This window comes from Myxocyprinus asiaticus, chromosome 33 (assembly GCF_019703515.2).
Source record: "Myxocyprinus asiaticus isolate MX2 ecotype Aquarium Trade chromosome 33, UBuf_Myxa_2, whole genome shotgun sequence".
Taxonomy (NCBI): Eukaryota; Metazoa; Chordata; class Actinopteri; order Cypriniformes; family Catostomidae; genus Myxocyprinus; species Myxocyprinus asiaticus.
This window is the reverse complement of record NC_059376.1, coordinates 30363677-30384614: the sequence shown is the minus strand read 5'-3', so window position 1 is coordinate 30384614 and position 20938 is coordinate 30363677. Positions and strand designations below refer to the sequence as shown.

At 38.0% G+C, this 20938-nt stretch overlaps 1 protein-coding gene across 4 annotated transcripts in view; it reads left to right on the top strand.

The window, feature by feature from the left end:
• LOC127424506 (F-BAR domain only protein 1-like) overlaps positions 1-20938 on the top strand; it is an 87322-nt gene that overhangs the window by 35219 nt on the left and 31165 nt on the right. For all 4 annotated transcript variants that reach the window (XM_051669795.1, XM_051669792.1, XM_051669793.1 and 1 more), the window contains 5 exons: positions 13993-14084; positions 15757-15831; positions 17172-17313; positions 18028-18180; positions 19041-19145. In XM_051669795.1, coding sequence (XP_051525755.1) covers positions 13993-14084; positions 15757-15831; positions 17172-17313; positions 18028-18180; positions 19041-19145 — 567 coding nt within the window. The remainder of the gene's footprint in view (positions 1-13992; positions 14085-15756; positions 15832-17171; positions 17314-18027; positions 18181-19040; positions 19146-20938) is intronic.

Sequence of the window (20938 nt, the reverse complement as noted above, 5' to 3'; positions counted from 1 at the left end):
ACAGTAAGGCATCTACAGGTGCATCTCAATAAATTAGAATGTTGTGGAAAAGTTCATTTATTTCAGTAATTCAACTCAAATTGTGAAACTCGTGTATTAAATAAATTCAATGCACACAGACTGAAGTAGTTTAAGTCTTTGGTTCTTTTAATTGTGATGATTTTGGCTCACATTTAACAAAAACCCACCAATTCACTATCTCAAAAAATTAGAATACATCATTAGACCAATAAAAAAGAAACATTTTTAGTGAATTGTTGGCCTTCTGGAAAGTATGTTCATTTACTGTATATGTACTCAATACTTGGTAGGGGCTCCTTTTGCTTTAATTACTGCCTCAATTTGGCGTGGCATGGAGGTGATCAGTTTGTGGCACTGCTGAGGTGGTATGGAAGCCCAGGTTTCTTTGACAGTGGCCTTCAGCTCATCTGCATTTTTTGGTCTCTTGTTTCTCATTTTCCTCTTGACAATACCCCATAGATTCTCTATGGGGTTCAGGTCTGGTGAGTTTGCTGGCCAGTCAAGCACACCAACACCATGGTCATTTAACCAACTTTTGGTGCTTTTGGCAGTGTAGGTAGGTGCCAAATCCTGCTGGAAAATGAAATCAGCATCTTTAAAAAGCTGGTCAGCAGAAGGAAGCCTGAAGTGCTCCAAAATTTCTTGGTAAATGTATGCAGTGACTTTGGTTTTCAAAAAACACAATGGACCAACACCAGCAGATGACATTGCACCCCAAATCATCACAGACTGTGGACACTTAACACTGGACTTCAAGCAACTTGTGCTATGAGCTTCTCCGCCCTTCCTCCAGACTCTAGGACCTTGGTTTCCAAATGAAATGCAAAACTTGCTCTCATCTGAAAAGAGGACTTTGGAACACTGGGCAACAGTCCAGTTCTTCTCCTTAGCCCATGTAAGACGCCTCTGACGTTGTCTGTGGTTCAGGAGTGGCTTAACAAGAGGAATACGACAACTGTAGCCAAATTCCTTGACATGTCTGTGTGTGGTGGCTCTTGATGCCTTGACCCCAGCCTCAGTCCATTTCTTGTGAAGTTCACCCAAATTCTTGAATCGATTTTGCTTGACAATCATAAGGCTGCGGTTCTCTCGGTTGGTTGTGCATCTTTTTCTTCCACACTTTTTCCTTCCACTCAACTTTCTGTTAACATGCTTGGATACAGCATTCTGTGAACAGCCAGCTTCTTTGGCAATGAATGTTTGTGGCTTACCCTCCTTGTGAAGGGTGTCAATGATTGTCTTCTGGACAACTGTCAGATCAGCAGTCTTCCCCATGATTGTGTAGCCTAGTGAACCAAACTGAGAGACCATTTTGAAGGCTCAGGAAACCTTTGCAGGTGTTTTGAGTTGATTAGCTGATTGGCATGTCACCATATTCTAATTTTTTGAGATAGTGAATTGGTGGGTTTTTGTTAAATGTGAGCCAAAATCATCACAATTAAAAGAACCAAAGATTTAAACTACTTCAGTCTGTGTGCACTGAATTTATTTAATACACAAGTTTCACAATTTGAGTTGAATTATTGAAATAAATGAACTTTTCCACGACATTCTAATTTATTGAGATGCACCTGTATATCAATGACATATTCTCTCTATTCAGATGGTTTAGGCAGGACTATGCATTAAGTTGAAGAATCCTTTCTCAATTATGTTTACACTTCTGAAGATTACAGTATGTAAGTAGTGTTTAATCATACAAAGAATGTTCTGGGTGTTTGGCAAGTAAAAAAAGCCCAATCAAAATAACCTAGTTTTATCATCCACCAGGTGAAAATCCTAAATCCGCTTGCAGAAATTAAACCTCTTAATTTGAGATTTAATTTTTGTAAATGATGAAAGGCTAAAGTGATGCATTAAACAAATCTTCCAGAGCTTCTAATGAAGCCTAATATTCCAATGCTCTACAAACACTTTAATTTAGGACTGAGAGAAACCTTATATAACCACTCAAATTTGAAACAGAAAAGTTAGAGTGGAACTAAATGGACTGATTAGACTGCTAAATGAGTTCTCAGTTCACAGCATCTGAAGGCCTAAACACCATGCTTTTCTTCTGAGAAAACAGACTGAAGTCAGTCTTGAGGATGGAGACTTGTGCGCTAAATTAGGAATGTGCTTAATCACTGCGACTGCAAATTCCCTCTCTGAGACTTAATTAATCATGCATTTTCAGTAATTACCCAAATGTGGCATTAACACAGCTGTTTTATTCAGTGCTGGAGAAACAGTTAGAGAACACACACACACACACACACTATATGTTCACACACATGCACACATAAAAAGATAACATATGGCATTTCTTGTCATTGTTGTTAACAGTAAGTTTTTTTATTTTTTATAACACTATAATAAGGTTCTATTTTTAACATTAGTTAAAGCATCAGATATCAGTGAAATTGACATTAAGATTAATAAATGCTGTAAAAGTATTGTTCATTGGTGGTTCACGTAGTTATCTAATGGAACCTTATTAGGAGGCAGATTATTTGTTAAGATTTTCCTCTACTTATTTTTCTTCCTCAGTCCGGGTGGTGGAGTTTGCCAGTTGCCTCCGCGTCTGAGACAGTCAACCCACGCATCTTATCACGTGGCTTGTTGAGCGCGTTGCCATGGAGACATAGCGCGTGTGGAGGCTTCACGCCATCCACCGCAGCAACCACGCTCAACTCACCACGTGCCCCACCGAGAACGAACCACATTATAGTGACCACGAGGAGTACCCCATGTGACTCTACCCTCCCTAGCAACCGGGCCAAATTGGTTGCTTAGGAGACCTGGCTGGAGTCATTCAGCACGCCTTGGGATTCAAACTAGCGAGCTAGCGAACTCCAGGGCTGGTAGCCAGTGTCTTTATCACTGAGCTACCCAGGCCCCCACTTCTAGGATGATTAGTGCCGTGGTAATTTTTCTAGACAATGTGGAAAAAGTAAACCAGTTACTTTAGAGCGGACTTGTGATTCAAGGTACCTACACACCAGTTTTGTCACTAGTAAGTCCTGCCAAAAAAGTCATCATTTCGAATGTACCCCCATTTCTGAAAAATGAGCTTTTAGAAAAAGAGCTGGGGAGACACGAAAATTAGTGTCTCCGATAAAGATGATTCCCATTAGCTGTAAATCTCCTCATCTTAAACATGTTGTGTCTTTTAGGAGACAAGTTCAGTGATTCTTAAAAAGAGTGATGAAGAATTGAACCTGGTTTTTAAGTTTAAAATTGATGATTTTGATTATACTGTGCACATAACATCAGAAACAATTAAATGTTTTGGGTGTGGAACTGTAGGGCATGTGATTCGTTCGTGCCCGGAGAGAGTAGGTGAGAGCCGGGCAGCCGCTAATGCAGCGGAATCATCGTCCGTTAGGGATGAAAGTGGAACCCCTTTACTGGACGAACCGCAAGGTATTGTGCAGGAAGAAAACCGAGTTGAAAGCGATCAAGAAAATGAGGTGATGGAAAATTTAGCAAGCAAACAAAGTGAACAAAAAGTACAAGATGACATGAGGGCAGACCTAAATGTTGGTCACACCGCGACTAGAGTAGAGGAGTCAGTGTTGTTTAATGAGGAAGATGTTTTGTTGGATGCTGATATTTCCAATTTGTCAACCAAGAGAAAAAATCCAGAAAACAAATCAAATACTGAACAAGTTACAAAAGTCTCAAAGACAAATCCAATGAGCTGTTCATCTCAGTCAGATGATGGTTTGATAAACTCGCAGGAATGTGAAAGTGATGTAAGTGGAGACTCACAGATGGATGTTGAGAGTGCTTACTCTTTCACTAGATTTCAGTCCTTTTTACAAAGAACAAAAGGCATGAGATCTGTGAAAGTTGATGATTTTTTTTCCCAGATTTAAAGTTGTTCCTTGATTCAGTTAGACTATTTATGAAAAATACAGAACGCACCGGCCAACTGACCTTTACTGACCAAGACGTTTTTCGTCTTAATAAATGTATGATAAAAGTTAGAGCGCAAATAGCGAATGATGGCTAAGTGGTTTTTCTTTTTCTTTCTCTTTTTTTAACCCCTCTGTTTGTTTAAATGCAGCTTTACATTTAAAATGTGTGACATATAGCTGGGTTCTAGCTTTATGTCACACTAATAAACATTAATGGTTCCAGAGAGAATGTGAAGAGAGCTTCCCTTTTCGTTTTGTTTAAGGTTAAGAAATTAAATGTCATTTTTTGTCATTACAAGAAACGCACAGCACAGCTGAGAATGAAACTGCATGGAAGAAGGAATGGGATGGGGAAGTTTTTCTCAGTCATAAGAGTAGTAACAGTGGTGGAGTTGGTATCTTGTTTTCTAGAGATTTTTTCTTTACCTATTTCTTGTGTTACTGAGGAAATGATTGAGGGTCGCTTGTTAAAAATACAAAATGTTTTTGAAAATGTAAAATTTACTTTCATCAATGTACAGGTGCATCTCAATAAATTAGAATGTCGTGGAAAAGTTCATTTATTTCAGTAATTCAACTCAAATTGTGAAACTCGTGTATTAAATAAATTCAGTGCACACAGACTGAAGTAGTTTAAGTCTTTGGTTCTTTTAATTGTGATGATTTTGGCTCACATTGAACAAAAACCCACCAATTCACTATCTCAAAAAATTAGAATACATCATAAGACCAATAAAAAAAACATTTTTAGTGAATTGTTGGCCTTCTGGAAAGTATGTTCATTTACTGTATATGTACTCAATACTTGGTAGGGGCTCCTTTTGCTTTAATTACTGCCTCAATTCGGCGTGGCATGGAGGTGATCAGTTTGTGGCACTGCTGAGGTGGTATGGAAGCCCAGGTTTCTTTGACAGTGGCCTTCAGCTCATCTGCATTTTTTGGTCTCTTGTTTCTCATTTTCCTCTTGACAATACCCCATAGATTCTCTATGGGGTTCAGGTCTGGTGAGTTTGCTGGCCAGTCAAGCACACCAACACCATGGTCATTTAACCAACTTTTGGTGCTTTTGGCAGTGTGGGCAGGTGCCAAATCCTGCTGGAAAATGAAATCAGCATCTTTAAAAAGCTGGTCAGCAGAAGGAAGCATGAAGTGCTCCAAAATGTCTTGGTAAACGGGTGCAGTGACTTTGGTTTTCAAAAAACACAATGGACCAACACCAGCAGATGACATTGCACCCCAAATCATCACAGACTGTGGACACTTAACACTGGACTTCAAGCAACTTGGGCTATGAGCTTCTCCACCCTTCCTCCAGACTCTAGGACCTTGGTTTCCAAATGAAATACAAAACTTGCTCTCATCTGAAAAGAGGACTTTGGACCACTGGGCAACAGTCCAGTTCTTCTTCTCCTTAGCCCATGTAAGACGCCTCTGACGTTGTCTGTGGTTCTGAAGTGGCTTAACAAGAGGAATACGACAACTGTAGCCAAATTCCTTGACATGTCTGTGTCTTGATGCCTTGACCCCAGCCTCAGCCCATTCCTTGTGAAGTTCACCCAAATTCTTGAATCGATTTTGCTTGACAATCATAAGGCTGCGGTTCTCTCGGTTGGTTGTGCATCTTTTTCTTCCACACTTTTTCCTTCCACTCAACTTTCTGTTAACATGCTTGGATACAGCACTCTGTGAACAGCCAGCTTCTTTGGCAATGAATGTTTGTGGCTTACCCTCCTTGTGAAGGGTGTCAATGATTGTCTTCTGGACAACTGTCAGATCAGCAGTCTTCCCCATGATTGTGTAGCCTAGTGAACCAAACTGAGAGACAATTTTGAAGGCTCAGGAAACCTTTGAAGGTGTTTTGAGTTGATTAGCTGATTGGCATGTCACCATATTCTAATTTTTTGAGATAGTGAATTGGTGGGTTTTTGTTCAATGTGAGCCAAAATCATCACAATTAAAAGAACCAAAGACTTAAACTACTTCAGTCTGTGTGCACTGAATTTATTTAATACACGAGTTTCACAATTTGAGTTGAATTACTGAAATAAATGAACTTTTCCACGACATTCTAATTTATTGAGATGCACCTGTATATGCTCCAACAGTAGGTACAGAAAGGGTGCTGTAATTAGTAACTGTAGTGATGATGATGGATACATGTTCCTGGGTGGTGATTTTAACTGCACTGAAAATGCAACTTTGGATAGAAACCACCCAGAATCACATGGAGCCAGTAAGAGATGTCTTGTTAAATTAATTGAGGCGAATGATCTTTGTGATGTTTGGAGGCTTTTTCATACTACTCAGCGTCAATATACTTGGACTCATGTTAAAGATAATTTTTTGTCTTTGGCTAGGCTTGATAGATTTTACTGTTTTAAACATCAGAGTAATGTACTTAAAGGTTGTTCAATTCATCCAGTTGGTATTTCAGATCATTCCCTTGTACAAGTTTCTATCTTTGTTAAAGATGTGAAATGCAAAAGTGCCTATTGGCATTTTAATGTGTCCCTACTTTCTGATAATGTTTTTAAAGATGCTTTTAAATATTTTTGGAGTGGTTATACAAAGACAAAATCTGAATACACTTCTTTACAACAGGGGTGGGACATAGGGAAGGGCAAGATAAAACAGCTGTGCTTACAGTATACTCTCAATGTCACAAGGGACATGACTAGGTCTATGAAAGCTTTGGAGAGTGAAATAGTGAAGCTGCAAGATTTGGCAGACTCCATGAGAGAAAGAGAACATTTTAAAGTTCTCAACAAAAAAAAAGTTAGCTCCATCCAACCTGTTGGGTTTTTCTGCCAAAGGTGCTCTTGTTCGCTCACGTTATCAAAATATTGTTAAAATGGATGCACCCTCTCATTTTTTTTTTTTTTTTTTTTTTGGCCTTGAATGCAAAAATGGACAAAGGAGACTCATGCACTTTTTGCAGTCCAGCACCGGGCAGCTGCTGCAAGAGTCTGTGGATATCCGTAAATGTGCAGTTGTTTTTTATGAGAAACTTTTCAAGAAGGAGTTCCAAGAGAGACCAGAGGTGGTGCAGTCCTTTTATGAGGGCTTACCTAAGGTTTCAGAGGAGGCTAATGCAGTGTTGGATGCACAAATCTCTTCTGATGAGCTTCATTCTGCGTAGCAGAGCCTAGCTGCAAACAAAGCTCCAGGCATTGATGGCCTTCCTGTAGACTTTCATAAAGTTTTCTGGTCTGTGATTGGCAAAGATTTGCTGCTTGTTATCAGAGACAGTTTAAGTAAAGGACAGTTACCATTGAGCTGCAGGAGAGCGATCCTTACTCTTCTCCCCAAAAAAGGAGATTTACAAGAGATTAAGAGCTGATGACCAGTGGCTCTGCTCTGCACTGACTACAAACTTTTGTCAAAGGTGTTGGCCATGAGGTTGAGAAAAGTTATGGAGCATATCATTCATGTTGACCAGACTTATTGTATACCCAATAGGTTGATATCTGACAACATTATTTTAATTTGTGATGTTTTGGGCCTCTTCAATTCATTGGGCTGTGAAATTTGTCTGATTTCAATAGATCAAGAAAAGGCTTTTGACAGAGTTGAGCATCAGTATTTGTGGCAAACGCTAGATGCGTTTGGGTTCAGCTCTGGTCTTATAAACATGATTCGAGTCTTTTATAGTTACATTGAGAGTATTTTAAAGATCAGCGGTGGTTTAAGTGCTCCTTTTAAGGTTCAGAAGGGAGTCAGACAAGGCTGTTCATTATCTGGCATGCTGTACTCCCTGGCCATAGAGCCTCTCCTGCACAAATTAAGACGTTCTCTTTTGGGTGTAAACCTTCCTGGATGTGAAACAGTTTTTAAATTATCTGCGTATGCCAATGATGTTGTTGTAATTGTCAAAAAACAAGAAGATATTGACACCCTCGTAGAAAATATAAATGATTTTGGTGTATTGTCCTCTGCTAACATTAACTGTGGAAAAAGTGAACCCGTAAGAATCAGTGATGATTTAAGCAGAAAACTTGTTCTACCTGCCGGGTTAATTTTGAACAAGGGTGGTTTTAAATATCTTGGTGTTTATATTGGTGATGATACTTTTGTGTATAAAAACTGGGACAATGTTTTAGAGAAAGTTGAAGGACGTCTTAAAAAATGGAAATGGATTTTGCCACACATGTCTTTTAGGGGTTGTACACTAGTGATCAACAACCTAGTGTCAACTATGCTGTGGCATCGATTATCATGTGTAGACCCTCCAGCGCAGCTGCTGGTCAAGATACAGGCGGTGATGGTGTATTTTTTTTTGGGACTGTCTGCATTGGGTCCCACAGAGCGTACTGTTTCTACCAAAAGAGTAAGGAGGGCAGGGACTAATTCATCTTGCCAGTGGGAGTGCTGCTTTCTGACTTCAGTTTATTCAGAGGCTCCTTGTTGGGCCCGTAGATCTTTTCTGGAGACCCTTAGCCCGAACCATATTGACCCGAGGTGGGAATTGGGTCTTGCTGAGCCTTTGTTTTTGATGGACCTGAGCACTCATAAACTGTATAATCTCCCAAAGTTTTACCATGGACTGTTCACTGTGTTGGGGATGTTCCATAAAAAGAGAATGACAAGCTGTGAGTCCCTGTCATGGCTGTTGAAAGAGCCAGTAGTGCATGGCACTCGCTTCAACGTAGAACATATAACAGGGCCCTTCATAATGCAGTTGTTCTGTTCGGCTGGGATTGTCACATTGGGACATGTGATTGATCTATGTGGACCTAATTTGACCGACGCTGCAGGTCTAGCCTCTCATGTGGGAGTTAGATCTATCAGGTTCATAAATCAACTGCTCAGCACTTGGAAGTGTGAACTTACAAAGACTTAACTATATTTGCTAAATGACTACTGTAAAGGTTACTGTCAACCAGTTGTTGATGATTCTTTTCCTGCATTGACTCTTTTTCCTTATTTTAGAGACTGCATCTGTCAACTGTTAGAGTCCAGAGAATCTCTCACAAATGAGTTTGATGTCATGGGAGGAAAAATAATGTATAAGATGTTTGTTAAATTTTAAACAAAGGCAAACTAAGTGGTAGGGCTGACATTCCTTGGAGAGCTCATCTAGGGCTTGACAATGAGGTCAGACCTGTGTGGAGAGCGATATACAAACAACCGTTGACAAAAAGGGTAGGAGATTTACAATGGAGAATCCTACACGGTATTGTGGCTGTCAGTGCTTTTATTTCTGTTATTAATCCCAATGTATGTGAGGGATTACTTTTTGTTTGCAGAGGGAAACAGTTTATCAGTTTATTTTTACATTTTATTTTTGGATTGTAGCAGACTGTGTTCTTTTTTTCAGTTGTTACAACGAATGTTTATGATGTTTGGAGAAAAGTTTTCTAAGCATTTGTTTATTCTTGGTTTTAGATACAGTCAGAAGTGGAGAGTGAAATGTCAGTTGTTAAATTTTGTATTGGGTCAAGCAAAAATGGCTATCTACCTCAGCAGAAGGAATAAGATAGAAGAGTCCTTAGATTTTGATGCAAACACTGTTTTGATTGAAAGTTGATTTTGACTTTTATAGTACTACAAATAATGTGAGGGTTTCACAATTATTTGGTGTTTTAAAAATGTTTTATGTTCTGTTGTAGAGAATGTTCTGTTTTTTGGGACTGTTTTGAGTTAAATCATGTTTTTGTTTTTATTTTACTTTTTTGGTTATTGTGTTGTAGAAAACTCTGTTTTGAATAAATAAAGAAGAATCTCTCTCTCTCTCTCTCTCTCTCTCTCTCTCTCTCTCTCTCTCTCTCTCTCTCCTTTGTTGACATTTTTCTGTTTGCTAAAAGAAAGGGGTTATTTTTATACTGTTAACATCTGATGGCTGGGTGTGCCGTTACTTTGTTCCAAAGGTTATCGACTGAGGAACTTCCCGCTGGGTCTTGGCCTTTGAGGGAAATCTTTGAGAAATGTTGTGCACCTCGCACACGTGACATCATAGTCTTCCACAAACTGCTGTCCTATTGTTTTTTTAGGGGGTTTGGTTCACTGCACAATGTTTTACCATGCTAAATGCCAAGACATTTTCAGGGATAAGTGAAGGAAGGGATCTTATGAGCAGAAATTGTTTGTTTGAACCTGGTTTGATGCTTAGTCCACTCCAAGAAAGCTCCTCACCATGTCCACTTAAGGTCCAAAATGAACTTTTCTACCACACCTGCCAATGGGGGGTAAATTTAAAACATATTTTTCTACCAGCCATAAATACTTTTTTACCAGTAAGTGCATTTTCCACCATTGTCTTAAAGATATATTGTATCTATAATTTTCCAGACAGTGGAATTATTTAACAGATTTATTTGTGACAAATGGTGCATGCCATTCTGTCACTCAGTCTTTTGTTGTGATTTTGTTCCTCTAATTTATGTGTGTGTGTGTGTGTGTGTGTGTGGGTGTGTGTGTGTGTATGTGTATATGTGTGTATACTGTGCAAAAGTTTTAGGCACTTGTAAAATGTTGCTTAGTGAGGATGTCTTCAGAAATAATGCCATAAATAGTTTTCATTTATCAATTAACATCATACAAAGTCCAGAAACATAAAAAAATCTAAATCAGTATTTGGTGCGACAACCTTTGCCTTCAAAACATCACCAATTCTCCTAGGTACAATTGCTTCTCTCAGTTCTCTCAATTGCTTCTGTCTCTTCATGTAATCCCAGACTGACTCAGTGATGCTGAGTTGTGTTTTTTATTATTTATTTTTTTTTCACATTTTAGAATAATAGTAGTCATCACAATTATGGAATAATAGAAATGGAAATATGGGAATTATGTTGTGACTAAAAGAAATCCAAAATAGATCAAAACTGTTATATTTTAGCATCTTCAAAGTGGCTACACTTTGCCTAGATTTTGCAGAAATGTACTCTTGGAATTTTCTGAACCAAATTCTTGAGGTATCACCCTGGTATGCTTTGTAAACAGTATTGAAGGAGTTCCCATCTATATGCTAGGCACTTAGTGGCTGCTGTTCTTAATTATTCGGTCCAAGTCATCAATTTCAAAACTTTTTTTATTTTTAGTTTTGTAATGAAATAAATTAATATGTTGGCACTATTATATTTTTCTCTACAAAACTAATTTAAAACATTTAAGCATATGCCTTCAGATCAAAATGTTTTTAAGATCATGAGAAACATTTCAGGCTAGTGACCCCAAACTTTTGAACGGTAGTGTATATATAGCCACAACATTAAAACCACCTGCCTAATATTGTGTAGGTCCCCCTCGTGCCACCAAACAAGCACCAACCATCATCTCAGAATAGCATTCTAAGATGCTATTCTTCTCAACCCAATTGTACAGAGCAATTATCTGAGTTACCGTAGACTTTGTCAGTTCGAAACAGTCTGGCCATTCTCTGTTGACCTCTCTCATCAACAAGGCGTTTCCATCTGCAGAACTGCCACTCACTGGATGTTTTTTGTTTTTGGCACCATTCTGAGTAAATTCTAGAGACCGTTGTGTGTGTGAAAATCTCAGGAGATCAGCAGTTATAGAAATACTCAAACCAGCCCGTCTGGCACCAACAATCATCCTTGCGATTATCAAATCAGCCAATCATGTGGTAGCAGTGCAGTGCATCAAATCATGCAGATACGGGTCAGGAGCTTCAGTTAATGTTCACATCAACCATCAGAATGGGAAACAAATGTGATCTCAGTGATTTGGACCGTGGCATGATTGTTGATGCCAGATGGGCTGGTTTGAGTATTTCTGTAACTGCTGATCTCCTGGGATTTTCATGCACAACAGTCTCTAGAATTAATTCCGAATGGTGCCAAAAACAAAAAACATCCAGTGAGCAGCAGTTCTGTGGACGGAAATACCTTGTTGATGAGAGAGGTCAACAGAGAATGGCCAGACTGGTTCGAACTGACAAAGTCTACGGTAACTCAGATAACCGCTCTGTACAATTGTGCTGAGAAGAATAGCATCTTCTTAGTTGGCACTGTTTTGGCGGCACGAGGGGGACCAAAACAATATTAGGCAGGTGGTTTTAATGTTGTGGCTGATCGGTGTATATATAAAAACTTTTGGCTTTTACTTAGAAATTGCATGGCAGTAACTGATCTAAAATCTTTGATTTGATTCACTGTCACTTTCAACAAAATGAAATGCATGAAACAAAGCAAAAAAAAAAAAAAAATGCAGTGTCGTTGTTATATTGCAATACCTTTTTTTAAACAAAATTTTGAACTTGCTAAAGCCAGTTTTTATTTGCATTTGGTGCTTGGTGAGTGTTAATTTCAGACCCTCTGTCCACTATTTTTATGAAATACAAGCACAGATTTTTTCTTGTTTGCTTTTTGTTTGACCTTCTTTCTGTTACTTCTTTTCTGAAAAGAATATGTATAGTATTTCCCTGGATTTATGATCTCTTAAGTGTTCTGAAAAAGTTATTTCAGTGTTCATTTAGAAATGTTAACATTGTGAATAGACACCTATTTTGCATGTGTTGTAGCACACAGCCCACATTCCACCAAGTTACTTGTACTTAGGGCTGCAACTAACGATTATTCGACTATTCGTACGATTATTGCAATGATTAATCATTAGCTCTAAACCGACTATTCAGCTTGTGCCCCGACTTAAAAGGCTGTATTAAATGTGCTTACTAACAATAAAGAGGACAAAATCATCTTTTAAAAATACCTCTAAATGACATTCACTGAATTAAAGGGAAAAAATACTTTGTTTAATTCAGTAAAAATTTCACTACAAAAAAATCCTATTGTTATCAAGTGTATTTGTCTTTTTTCCATTTAAAATTGTCTAAAAATCCTTAAAACAAGATACATTTACTTGAGAAGTAACATATAAGATATTTAGACTTGCTTTAAGAGAATGTATCTTAAATATAAGTGTATTTTATATATAAGTGTATTTTTTCACTTGGTTATACTTCTGCGAGTGCAGTAAAGACAAAATAAACTTATTTTCAAGATGTATTCTCTAAAAGCAAGTCTAAATATCTTATATGCTCTTCTCAGGTGAATGCATCTTTTTTTTTTTTTTAAAGGCTTTTTAGATGTTTTAAAATATTTGTATTTTTAATATTATATTCAACATTCTCAGATAAAAAAAATAATTATTCTGCAGTATAGCTGCTAAAGTAAATGTATGTTGTTTTAAAGGAGTTTTAGATATTTATATTGGAAAACAAGCCAAAACAAAAACAAATAACAAATTAATTTTGTTGCAGTGTATAACGGGTGAAGACTACCCTCTCTCACCTTTCTGTTCACTTCAATACATCTTTAACTCACAAAAAAACAAACTCTCTCTTATTAATAAAGCTGCATTTTGGCAATTTTCTTCACGATAAGAAATGCACAGTGACATATATTATGATTCAATAAGTTACCATCACGTTATAATCTAGCTGCATTAAGCGCGCGCACTCGAAGGATGAGCGTCCCCGCAACAGAGTGTACCTCAGCCGGGTGTAGTGTCAATCTCTCCCCCTTAGATCGGGACACTTTGCGCAACTCATAGAAGAGGCGCTGACCGCACAGAGAAATGCCAGTTTCCTTATTATTTTAACTTTAATAAAGCTAAAACGCATTAAATAGAACTGCATTAAAGATGTAACACCGGGTGTTTCCTTTAAAGGCGCTCGACACGCAAGTTTTGATTAAGCTGAGCGTCAGCTCCGGCTCTGCTTATTCCACAACAAGAGTGCTTCTGTATTTACTTATTTTGTATTTTTGCATTATAATTCCCTCATACTTTGCGATCTACATCACCTGAAGTTGTTTGGAAAGCTTAGAGTGTGTCTGGACTGTGAGATGTGTTTTCTTCCTCTCCTCAGTCAGGCGCGAGCTGCAGTGCTGCTCTTGTGTGCAATCATTAGAGTTTCATATGATCTTATGTTACGTTAAGATCAAACGACTATTCGACAATTAACATTTTTGTCGACAATTTTTTGTTGTCGACTAATCGTTTCAGCCCTACTTGTACTATTTTGATATTAACACTTACTATTTGTTTCCATGTATAATTCATTTTAACACACAATGTACCTTATGTTAGTGTTTTTGTTTGTTCCCAGGGAGAGAAAAATGCTGGTTTCGATGTTCTCTACCACAACATGAAGCATGGACAAATTGCCACCAAAGAGCTGGCTGAGTTCGTGCGTGAGAGGTGAGGTGCTGTTTTTAGCAGGAGTCTTCATAGTGATGGGAAGCCGGGGTGATACGGTATGACTGGTGCTGACAGGAATATGATGTGGAATTTGGTTACTGCTTTTCACTGTTGTGTTTTATAACTCTGAAGCAGTTGTATTTTTTAAATATGTTAAGATATGCCACGTTGCATTGTGTTGCGTTACGTTGTGTTTTGTTACATTTTGTTTTGTTACATTTTGTTTCGTTACATTGCTAATGTTAAGTTACGCTGTTACACTACACTGTTATGCCACTTTGTGATACGCTAAGTTGTGTTGTTTCTGTTACGTTGTGTTACGTTATGTTGTGTTACGGTTTGTGACAATGTTGCATTACATTTTGTTGTTACTGCAGTGTTGTCTTATTTTATCTTATGGTATAATATTCCACTGTGCTCTCTCTCCACACCACTTTGCTGTCTCTGAGCATATAACACTAGAGTGTTAAAACACAATAACCTGAGAGAAGTGCAGAAAACAAAGTGCTCACTCACGTAGAATACGCAAGGCAGCTCAGCAGTGTCTAAATTTGCTACTGCTGGACTCTGAGTTCACCAAATCTGATTGATTCCTTTACATGCAGTAGATCAAACAGATGAAGGAATCTTTGTTTTTGTCACACCCTTCTACTGACAGCATATGTGGAAAGTGTGAGCATTTCATTTTGCTCTGTTGAAGACACTTGAGTTTAGGCAAATTTCTAACTGGAATAATTAACAGGAAAACATAATAAAGACACCCTCTCATTCTGCAAAGAAACTGAAGACTGTTTACAGCTACGACAAACATTCTGCCAACTTTCTTATTCTATTGTATCCATTATAATGGAGCTGGATGCAGTACCCATTCGTCATGCTCTGTAGGATTGAAAGGCTATTTTGTATCCACTCAGGATATCAGGCCTCAAAGTGGTTCTGTTCCTTGAAGAAGTGCTATGAAATTGCAGGTTCACTTTCTACCGTTGCTGTCCCAACAGAAAACAAAATATAACATATCAAATAAGATGCTTTCTGAAAGATAAGAGCAACAGTACAGCCCAGCCAACTGGGATGGTAACGAGCACATCCTTTTTCCTGTGTGCAGACTTTGAAGTTAAGACAAACGAGCTTGACTTATCGGAGAGGTTGATCACACAATGGTTGATATGAAATGTTGGGTGTACTCAAAAATGGCAGCTGTTGTGTGTTTTCTCAGTTTTCTTGTCTGATGACTTGCTTTTTTTTTTAACTGTCTATGATTTCTGTATTCTATGATGTGCAGTTACTAAGGGGCAGGCCTAGACGGAATTAAAATGTGAAAACCTGTCATTAAATAAATTCTACACATTTCCAGCCTCGTTTGTTTGTTTTTATTACCTATTTTGGCAAATTTGATAATGCCTTCAGCTACCAATAAGAGTGTAGTACTCTCAGGTCCATTTAGCACATTTTAGCACATATATCAAAGATTTCCCCCGAAAACATTAGGAAAAGTAAATAAATTCTATCTGGAACTTAATTAATATCAGTGTTTCCATTCATTTCCTCCTTGTTAGGTTCTCAGAATGCAATTCTAGCTGTACATGTGCCTCAGTAATATATAGCAACATTTACATAATGTTGGTACTTAATCACTAAACCAGTCTTCTGTGTGTTTGTGTTTGCATTTAAGGGCGGCTATTGAGGAAACCTACTCGAAATCCATGAGTAAACTGGCCAAGATGGCTAGCAATGGAAGCCCTCTAGGGTAAGTAATGTTGTTATTGTAAGATCAAAGATTTGATATTTTACAGGAGTGGTTTACAGTCCCATTTGATGTAATATTGGACTTTAAAGGAATAGTTCACCTGAAAATACAAATTCTCTCATCAATTATGCACCCTCATTCCGTCCCAGATGTGTGACTTTCTTCAGCAGAACACAAGAATATCTCAGCTCTGTAGGTCCATACAATGCAAGTGAATGGTGATCAGACCTTTATAGATCACATAAAGGAAACATAGAAGTAATCCATAAGACTCCAGTGTTTAAATCCATATCTTCAGAAGCAATATAACAGGTGTGTGTGAGAAACAGATCAAAATGTAAGTCTTTTTTTTTTTTTACTCTAAATCTCCACTTTCACATTTACATCTGAAAGTCACATGTGGTGCCTGTTTAGTTTCACTTTCACATCTGAAAGTTAAAGTGGAGATTTAGAGTATAAAAGACTTAATTATTGTGCTGTTTAATTATTGTTTCCTTTATGTGATTTTTGGAGCCACAAAGGTCACCATTAACTTGCATTTTATGGACCTACAGGCCTGAAATATTCTTCTAAAAAGGGATTATCTGTTGAGAATCACCACTCAAACACCAATATCTGACTTATGTCACCTGAAGTGGAACAAAACATTTTTTTTTCTTGTAAAACTTTTGAAGAATGTTGCTTCGCTAGAGTGAGGCATCGGTGTGCGGAGTGAGAGTGGATACTTATCAGCACGAAGAATCAAGAGAATTGTGTTGTCAAGGCTCACATGCATGTATCTGTGTATAAGTGTGTGTGGCTGTGTGTAACTGGTCGAAGAGATGTTGCTATGTTTAGCTCTTTCCTCTGCTGACGTCACCTCAGTTCCTGTCTGCACCAGCATGTGCAAATTGTCACAACAACAATCCTGCACTGCTTTAACACTGTGAAAAGGAACAGTGCAAAGTTGGTTTGCATTGGCTACTACCCCTGTGGCTCAAATTTGTAAAACATTTTAACGAATACATACACACTGCTAATAGAAAGTCACTTCCAATTAAAGACTGACTTTATGTTATTTATTTGCCTGCCCATTTAGTTTATTAAGCAACTTTATTAAACCTGAAGTGTGTAATTTCTGCACCATCAATGTCAGCAACAAATATTGCAAAAATAATGATTGTTTTCAAGCAGGTTTCCAAAACATGCTGCTATCTAGTTGGACAAACAGGAAGTCCCGCCCCAAATCCATGCCAGTGGTTGATACCATGAGCCAGTATCTAATACAGCTGTGCTGTAATAAATTAGAGCAGCTTACGCACTTCATACTTCAGCATCTAACCACCTGCTCTTGTCCCCAGCACGTTTGCCCCCATGTGGGATGTGTTCCGTGTGTCCTCGGACAAAGTGGCCCTCTGCCACCAGGAGCTCATGAGAAAGATGAACGACCTAATCCGTGACATCAACAAGTACAGTGAGGAGCAGGTCAAAATTCACCGCAAGGTAAATAAAGGTCTTCCGGCAGGATCGGGGTGGTTTGGTGTAGTGCCTGCCTGTACACACAATCTCTGTGTATGTCTTTGATTGCCTGGAGCTTAATAACTGGCTATTGTTATGAACAAGCATGTTGGGCTCTAAAAGCTTATTTGATCACATATTGTATGTACACTATGGTATATTTGACATCTGAATAGAATAAAAGTCTGAAATCACTAGTGAAAAATTAATTTAGCATTTTTCTTCATTATGAGTTATATTTCAACAATTTAAGTTAAAATTGGAAAAGTTAACATGCATTTGATAATTTAATACTTAGTATGTGGTATGCCCCCCTATGTTTAATGACAGCATGCAATAAAGCTGACAGGGACTCCTCAAGGTTGTGCAGCACCTGATGATCCATGTTATCCCGGCACGATTTGAGAATGTTCCAAAGAGCATCTTTTGTGCCTCAATAAAAGCAAGGAAAAACCTTTTGTACAAAGTACAGTACATGATCAATGATCTCAGGTTTGCTTAGATTTGATTAGTGACCTAGAAATATTAAATATTTCTTATATATTTTACATTATAACGTCTTGATAAAATTTTTCAAAATCCTAAACACTTGGTTATTTCAAAGTTTACATAAGATTTAGAATAGCAGATTTTCAATGTGGTCTCAGATTTTTGACCCCACTTTATATTTGACATGTTGCAATGTTTTGCCTTATATAGACGAAAGAGGAGGTGATTGGGACTCTGGAGGCAGTCCAATCTCTTCAGGTGCAGAATGCCCACCTGCAGAAGTCCAGAGAAGGCTACCACAGCAAGTGTGTAGAGCTGGAGAGACTACGCAAAGAGGGAGCGCCTCAGAAAGAGCTGGAAAAGGTATGTGTGTGTGTGTGTGTGTGTGTGTGTGTGTGTGTGTGTGTGTGTGTGTGTGTAACCAAGTGTAATGCAGACAAATTACAGCAACAAGCAATTTTTTTTTTTAAGCAAAACTGCTGTGCAACAAAATCACAACCAGTCAGAACAGTGTGTGGATAAGTTCTTTCTGTTTGCACATTTTTTGCACATATACATACTTTGTTCTTTCATGACTTCCTGAAAGTATCTTTTTATGGTGTTCTTTGGGCAATTTAAGGGATTTGTCGCATTATATCTGTTTCTCAACTTCCACAATCAATCTGTTCTCATTCATGTTTAATGTTTAATATACATACGGAGCGAGATTTTAGTGCCAGTGAGTTTTCAGTATGGGCGGGGCTAATTGACACAACATTGCAGAAATAAAAAAAAGCGACCAACAAAGTATCACAAGTGTTGTATTCGTTGCTATCTTGAGTTAGGACAGAAACTCAGATTAACTTGAAACACATAACTTTTAATGCTTTTCGCCACTGTCACTGACATAGACACTGGCTGTCCACTTGCAGCCCAGCTATTCTCGACACGCAGACAGTCCGAATCTGTGTGTGTCGTTGATGCACGCACCTGCCGTTGACCGTATGAAGAGTGTCACAAAGCAGACATATTGCACATTCGTCAAGCACGTCCATCCATGCTCAGGGTCAAAACAGTATTGAAACCCTTGACGGTGCGTGAGATCTAATGGCAAGTGGGAAAACAAAGTATACCTTAGAGGGGACAAGGTGTGAGAAGACGAAATTAAGCTGGTAGCTTTCTTGCATCATCCTGAAGTTTTTGCAACCTTGAATATTTATTTTTGACTTTCTCTCTTTTTTTAGGCTGAACTGAAATCTAAGAAGGTGGCTGAGTCTTTTGCGGCATCTATAGAGAAGTTTAACCGTGCTGGAGGAGACTTTGAACAGAAGATGAGTGAATCAGCACAGGTTAGCGATCTGAAAGATCAACTGAGAGTTTAGGTCACTGAACTTTTTTCCAGCCTTTTAGAGACAAGTTCACAGAATGTGAGTTTCAACAAGCTCGATAAAGCAATGTAAAGTTACCATGGCTACAAGGACCATTAAAGGAATCTGACTGACAAAATGATTATATGCCTGGGGTCTATTTTTTGCCTGGTGACAACTAGCAAACCTGCACGTATAAATAATTTGAGACTGAAGAAGGATGGATCTGTAAAATTGATGTTCTGACATCACTCTGAGAGCAGCTGAATCTTGGTATCCATCAATTAGGTTTTCAGCCCTAATCTTTAAATCGTTGGGGCTGATCACTATTAAATGCTAGCATCAGTACAATCTGAACTTTTAAGTTGAACTCCGAGAGCTAAATTACTTCTTAAACCTTTTGTTGTGTTCTGGTCATTTTGAATTAACTTTTTACTTAATCCAATTGGAGTAAAAATTCCTTGACTTTGTTCACATATGGCATCTTATTGGTTTTATTTCACTTTGTTACACCTGTTGTGTTCCCGGTCAAAAATGACCGGCCATTGGAAATGAATGGGCTGGGCTACAAAAAAGAAAAAAGAAAAAATTAGTTCAGGAGCCTGTCCAACCATCTGATGAGCACATACTGTATATGCATGTTTACTTGCAAACAAAGTCCTCGGACATGTGTACACACCCATACACACACCCATACACACACCCATTCACACACCCACACACCCACACACATACACTCACAAAAAAAAAACACACACACACTCTGAAATTTTTTATGATTTTACCAAATCAGCAAAGGTTCAGAGGTTGCCTGGAAATCCAAGGGGCATGTAAGGGTGCATAGGGTGTGTGGGTGAGTGTGTGTGTGTGCTCGGACATGTGCACACACACATACACACCTGTGGTGTTTCTGGTCAGAAATGACCGGCCATTAGGAATGAATGGATGAGGTTATAAAAAAATTGTGTTCAGGAGCCTGTCTAAGCATCTGATGAGCACATATGTGCATGTGTACTTGCACACATAAAGTCCTCGGACATGTCTACACACTTATACACACACCCATACCAACACACATACACCACATACACACACTTTGATATCCCAGGCAACTTCTGAACTCTTCTTGACCCCACAGGAACAAAGGAAAATATTATAACAGTGTGTTTTGGGAACTTTCACATTTTCACAAAGCGTAAGAACAGTGTTTACTTAAAATAATAATTGTGTGATAAATAGCACAGAAAATGTTGAGAATCGTTTTTTTTACATCAATAAATAATGCTATTTTTGTTCCAAAGTTCCAAAAACAAGTGCAAAACCTGTTCTAATTATTAGAAATGAAGTTAAAAAAAGATCTAATGCAAAATCTAGTGAAAATATATTCATAATGAGAGATTTATATACATTTTAATGGGGCTGGTCATTTTTGACCGGGAACACCACAAGTGGGACTTTCTGCCATTTTTATTTTTTTATAAAAAATTAAAAGAAATATTCTGGTTAAACATTAAAACAAAGTAGTGTGCTAAACAGGACAGAATATTGTATGTAAGGTTTTTAATATAGTAAAAATATCCATAAACGCTTTTTTAATGCAAAAATATAGTTTCATTAGCTCAGGTAATTTAATCCCTATTGTCAAAAAATTCCAAAAAGAAGTGAAAAAACCTGTTCTAGTTACTAGAAAAAAAAGATCTAATGCAATGTTTAGTGATAATATATGGATTATGTGAGATTCCAGAAAACCATTTAAATGGGTCAATCATTTTGAC